At 44.1% G+C, this 6,000-nt stretch overlaps 1 protein-coding gene across 2 annotated transcripts in view; it reads right to left on the reverse strand.

Annotated features, from left to right (window-relative positions):
• LOC147633567 (uncharacterized) overlaps positions 1 to 4,822 on the reverse strand; it is a 41,443-nt gene extending 36,621 nt beyond the window's left edge. Inside the window, exon 1 of one of the 2 annotated variants that reach the window (XM_086806677.1) lies at positions 4,482 to 4,822. In XM_086806677.1, the coding sequence (XP_086662803.1) occupies positions 4,482 to 4,529 (48 nt within the window). In that variant the 5' untranslated portion in view covers positions 4,530 to 4,822. The remainder of the gene's footprint in view (positions 1 to 4,481) is intronic. The other variant, XM_086806678.1, reaches the window with a different exon arrangement.
• Between the last annotated feature and the right edge of the window lie 1,178 nt (positions 4,823 to 6,000).

Genomic DNA, 6,000 nt, shown 5'->3' on the forward strand with positions numbered 1-6,000 from the left:
ATGCTGAAAACATTCATTTAAATGCCTGAATAATGCCTGATAAATCCTTATGATGTTTATGATGCCATGTCACTGTACACCTGAATGGTGTGCACGTGACATGATGACAGTCATCCAAGAACAGGTTGGAATCCCGTCATCAAGTTTAGCAGAGGGGGATGTCATGTGCAAGAAATGCCATGGACATTCTCTGGAGCTAGTCCAGAAGGGGGCAGCCAGAAAAAGAGCATTAGAACCAAAAGTTGGAGCATAAAGTGCAAAAGTGGCGAGTTTGGACTTGGAGAAGGACTTGGGTGCTGTCGGCTTAGACAAAGGGCTGTCGGCTCAAACAAAGGAGCTGTCGGCTGAGACCAAGTGCTGTCGGCTGTACAAGAGCAAAGGTGGCTACAAGAGCATTCACATCTATGAATTTATGACCAATCGGTTGGCCGACCAGCAGTCGGCCAGCACTCCAATGGTTCAAAGGGCCTATAAAAGGCACAAGTGCTCATTGTTGTACTCATTCATTCCCTTATGGAATGGGTCAAGTACTGGGAGTAGTTTTGGGTGTATTCCACCTCTTATATGAGGTAGCCTATGGCTGTAGATGTAGGTACCTTTTCGTACCATATGAATATACTGAATTTCCAGCTCGCTCTCTCTCTCTCTCTCTATTCTCCCTTCTGTCTACGTTTTTGCATCAACATGTTCTCACTGGTGTTTAGGGCTGAAAGAAGACTCTCAGAGCTTCCATGTGTTACATTGGTATCAGAGCATCAGGATCAGCAAGGCTAAACGCTGATTCAGTCCCATATGATGGTGTACAGGTCCAAGGTGCAGGAAAGTGCACAGGTACGAAGCCCAAGGCAAGGAACACAAGATCGGGAAGAGCTCCCTGGAGGTTTGTTGGTGGTGTTCCACAAAGCCAGAGGGGATGGCAGTCCTGTGAGCCATATAGGTTCTCAGGCAACGGTCCCAAGGGAGGATTATCCTCCAAGGGGTGTTGTGAGAGTGCCAGATTCATTTCTCAGGAATGAAGACCAAAACAGTGTTCAGAGTCAGGGCAGGAATGGATTGGGGGCTGGATGGAACAGGTGCATAGATCTTGTTTAGAGTCAGAGTGGTCTTGGAGACCAGGCCGGGTTTTCAGAGAAAAGGGTTCCCAGAGATGGATGGATGACTTCGAGAAAAGAATGGGATGATGACAATCATCCAAGAACAGGTTGGAATCCCGTCATCAAGTTTAGCAGAGGGGAATGTCATGTGCAAGAAATGCCATGGACATTCTCTGGAGCTAGTCCAGAAGGGGGCAGCCAGAAAAAGAGCATTAGAACCAAAAAATGGAGCATAAGGTGCAGAAGTGGCAAGTTTGGACTTGGAGAAGGACTTGGGTGCTATCGTCTGAGACAGAGAGCTGTCAGCTGTACAAGAGCAAAGGCGACTACATGCGCATTCCCATCTATGAATTTATGACCAATCGGCCAGCACTCCAATGGTTCAAAGGGCCTATAAAAGGCACAAGTGCTCATTGTTGTACTCATTCATTCCCTTATGGAATGGGTCAAGTACTACGAGTAGTTTTGGGTGTATTCCACCTTTTATATGTGGCAGCCTATGGCTGTAGATGTAGGTACCTTTTTGTACCATATGAATATACTCAATTTCCAGCTATCTCTCTCTCTCTCTACTCTCCCTTCTGTCTGTGTTTTTGCATCAGCATGTTCTCACTGGTGTTTAGGGCTGAAAGAAGACTCTCAGAGCTTCCGCGTGTTACACCCCAATACACGGACCAGCTCTCGAAAAAAAATAAGCAGGTATTCCAAATCTTGGACAGCAATACATAAGCTCCATGCAACCCTAAATGGTTGCACCTACACGACGAAGGAAAGGCTGCTGTACAGCTACAAAAGGGAGGAGGAACTTCCATACAACCACAAGAGGGAGAAGAGAGCCATACAACCCGCAAGGCACTGGAGGAAAACTGCAATACAGCTTGCAGGCATCAGAGGCTAGCCGTACAATTGTATAATTAAGTGGAGCGCCCAAAACAAAATCAATGGAGAGAGAGAGAGAGAGAGAGAGAGAGAGAGATTAAGCGTCTACTAAAGACCCAATGGGCGATACAATAATGTCCATGGCATATCTCATCATGGGGGGGCGGCGGGGGGGGGGGGGGGGGGGGGGACGCAAGCATTGGAGGAAAACTGCAATACAGCTCGCAGGCATCAGAAAGAGGCTGGCCGTACAATTGTATAATTGAGTGGAGTGCCCAAAACAAAATCAATGGATAGAGAGAGAGAGAGAGAGAGAGAGAGAGAGAGATTAAGCGACCCAATGGGCAATAACAATAATGTCCATGGCATATCTCATCATGGGGGGGGGAGGGGGGAGGTTGTATTCATGTCTTCAAAAGACCCAAAGGGTAGTACCATGTATCCACGAGACATTGAGTCATGGAAAAGAAACTACCTACCAAGAACAATACAAGTAACCATGTGGATAATAGATGATGTCAATGTGTATAGTGTGGGATCATACAACAATGATAAAATTCTCCTCTAGAATAGAACAGAAGGTGGTAAGAACATCTCTTCCCTGTGATGGGAGCTCTCCATGTCCTCGATGATGGATATCCTGGATGGATCTGTAGTGATAGTGGAGGGCTGAGATCCTCAAGTCACAGGCGTGTGGCTCAGTCACTCACCAGAAATGAGAAATGGGAATGGAAACGTTCGAGGAATGAAAATGGGGAAACGAGTTTTTAGGGGTGGAAACGGTCATTTCCTATGACAATAGCACTTGGGAAAAGAGAAACGGCCATGGAAACAGATGGGGTCCTAGAATGGAGAAACGCATTTCTAGGGACTGAAATGGCCGTTTCTTGTGACTATGGTGTGGCTCTCAGAAGAGATTGCGCTCCCGATGTGCATGGGGCCAAAGGGTCACGCATTGGCATACGAGGGCAATGACCTGCTTGATCCTATCGCTCCTGTCAGGCCTAGGTAGTCAATGGCTACAATCAGAGAGACACACACACACACACACACACACACACTGAGAGAGAGAGAGAGAGAGAGAGAGAGAGAGAGAGAGTAGGTGCTCTCTCTATTGGCCCATTATCCAAGATCATTGTGCTATTCACGTCTCTACTTTATGGAGCTGTCACAAAATAGAGATATACTCTCTATAGAAAGACTAAAGCTAAGGCTTCAGATACTTGACATCTGCCTTTTACCAGTTTCTTTCATGTGACAGGAGGGAGACACCAAGCAAAGACCACCAGGTGTGGGAGGCCAAAAGGTCACGCATTTGGGTACAAGGGCAATGACTTACTTGATCCTTCTGCTCCTGTCGGGCCTAAGTAATCAGTGGTTGTAATCCAAAAGAAAGAGAGAGAGAGAGAGAGAAAGAGAGGAGGCGATCTCTCTATTTGGCACATTATCCAGAACATTGTGCTGCCTAGATCTCTACTTGATGGAGCTACTCTAAAATAGAGATCTACTCTCTTAAAAGAACCAAAGCTAAGCAAGGACAGACTCGGAAAACACTACTAGTTGGACCCAGCAGCAGCAGACATAGGCAGTGCCAAAGCCACCACAACACCTTGGAATCACACTAGATAGAGCACTCCACTTGCAATGACCCAAACGTCCAAGGCCCTTTGGACCCAGGCATACCTCCATTAGCCAATTGATGGTCCAAGAGATACCCTAGAGACACAGGGATGCCTCTTGATAGGCAGTGGATGTAGAAAGCATGTATGAGGTCATCGATACATCCCCAGCTCAGTGACTCCCCCATACCTCTATAGTAATTGGTTTATTTTCATCATGGTCTTGGGTCTTGGAAAAATAAATCCCAGTCATCAAATCAACTTTAAAGAATGCAACATAGAATGTTGGCACATCAACAGTGGAAATTTTACTCAAATGAAAGCAAATGAGCTGATGACACATAAGCAGGTTGAAAAATAGAAAGCTAATAAAAATTTGCCACATCAACAAGGAGAATTTTTTTAAAAAAAATCCACTCCCAAGACCATGATGGTCAGGAAAGGCCATGGATAGCACCAACTCCCAGGCACTTCATGGATTTTCTTAATTGGTAACACTCTTCTGTGGACAAAAATCAATCTCTCTCTCTCTCTCGGAATGTGTGCATTTTTATTTTTTTTATTTTTTTTTCAACTGGCCTTTGGCCCAAGATCCTCCCATAGTTACTAATTTTCACCACCCGTAGGCACTTATTTATCCACCCATAGGCGATGCCGCCGAGGAAGCACCAATGCGGGTTTTCAACCCAGGCCCTCTTGGTCCTGGGAAAAAACTTTCACCACTTGAGCTATCACCTATCCTAGGGGAATGTGTGCATTTTTGTTACGGTATCAAGATATCTCTGTCTCGGAATGTGTGTATTTTGAAAAAATAAGGTCCCAAATAAACCCCCAAAAAAAAACTTAGCCAAAAGAGTAAAACCCTAAGTTGTCTGGCGTGAACACTTACTTTTCCGCTTCCGGCTGGCCCGATTACAAGTTGAGCGTAGCGAGGCATAGCTTCCTGGTTTCCTTTTCTCCCTTTAAATGTTTTTTTATTTATTTTTTTAGCTGAGCAAGAACAAGAGGGTGGTTTGCAAAATAGGGAAAACCGAGAGGAAGGCAGCAGTGCTGTAGGCTGCGCACCACACGGCTGCTGCAAAGATGAACGCAAGCCACTTCCCCATAGCCACGAAAGTGCCTCAATGTGACTCGTAGTTAAGCTTTAAGGCTATTTTCTCTTCACAACTTCCTATTTGCAGCAATAAACGTGCAGCTGTCGTGGCTAGTTCAAAGCTAGGTGGTCAAGACAATTTAATTTTGACCCTACATTCTGTTGTTTTTGGTTGCCTTCTCACCAAGACCTTGTGAGGAATGGGGGAAAATTGTCTGGTCAAAGCTATTAAGGAGTAGGAAAAGGCTATCAAGAGGCCTTTCCGTACTCGTGGTGGGAAAAGCCTCCCGATGGCTTTTTCAGGTCGTCAAGGATGGGGGAGTGAGAGAAGAAGTAATCAGTTTACATGCATCTACAGAATCGACTCCTGATGACATGGAGACATGCAAATGGACCGAATTTCAACGTCTCAGATTTAGCCTATGCGACTATAGGAGATTCTGACCACTCAGCACTACAGAATTTAATGAGTTCGATGGCGACATGCAAGTGCCCAGGATTGGATTTGTAAAAAATAAGGCATGCTTGGACGGCCCTAATCCCCCCTCTGATGACCCCCGTCCTTGATGGTCAATCATCAAGTGATCCAAGGGTGGAGGTTTATTTTGCTTTTTTTATATTTTCGGGTTTGGTGTACATGTGTTTTAATTAGCATTTATTGTTTGTGTGTGTATAATTATTGTTTAGGGATAGAGGTCTATTTTGCTTCTTCTTCTTCTTCTTTTAAGGTGTACGTGTTTTAAATAGCATTTATTGTTTGTGCATGTATAGTTATTGTTTAGAACAAAAATTAAATCATCAAGTGATCTAAGGAAAGAGGTTTGTTTGTGCAAAAAAAAAATGGAGAATTGGGGACTTGGTATAATATGTTTTGATTAGCATTTATTGTTTATGCAAGTAAAGTTATTTTTTATAATAAAAACACTACATAGTGGCAAGACACCCTTTTGTAAAGGGATATTTGCAACATGTTTTTTCTATAAGGGCTTATATTACGTGGGACAAAAGCACAGTTGCCTCTCATCATGCAAGTACAAGGTTAGAATCTACCCTCGTGGCATTATAATTCTATACCCTCACATCCCCCCCCTCCCCAAAAAAAAAAAGTTTACTAGTGTTATGAAATTAAGTGAGATTGATTAATAATTCTACTAGTTAATCTATACTCTATTTAAATGCAAGCTTTTCCCCTTCCAAGTGGCCAAAGGAGAGGAGAGAGAGGGCCAAGGGAGTGATTCATGCTCGCCCTTTCTTAAATTTTGAATTTTTGAACAAAGAGCTATTAGTTATTACTTTGAGAGGAAAAATAGAAGCC

This window comes from Cibotium barometz, chromosome 12 (assembly GCF_041138505.1).
Source record: "Cibotium barometz isolate CiBa-2024 chromosome 12, ASM4113850v1, whole genome shotgun sequence".
In the NCBI taxonomy this organism is placed as follows: domain Eukaryota; kingdom Viridiplantae; phylum Streptophyta; class Polypodiopsida; order Cyatheales; family Cibotiaceae; genus Cibotium; species Cibotium barometz.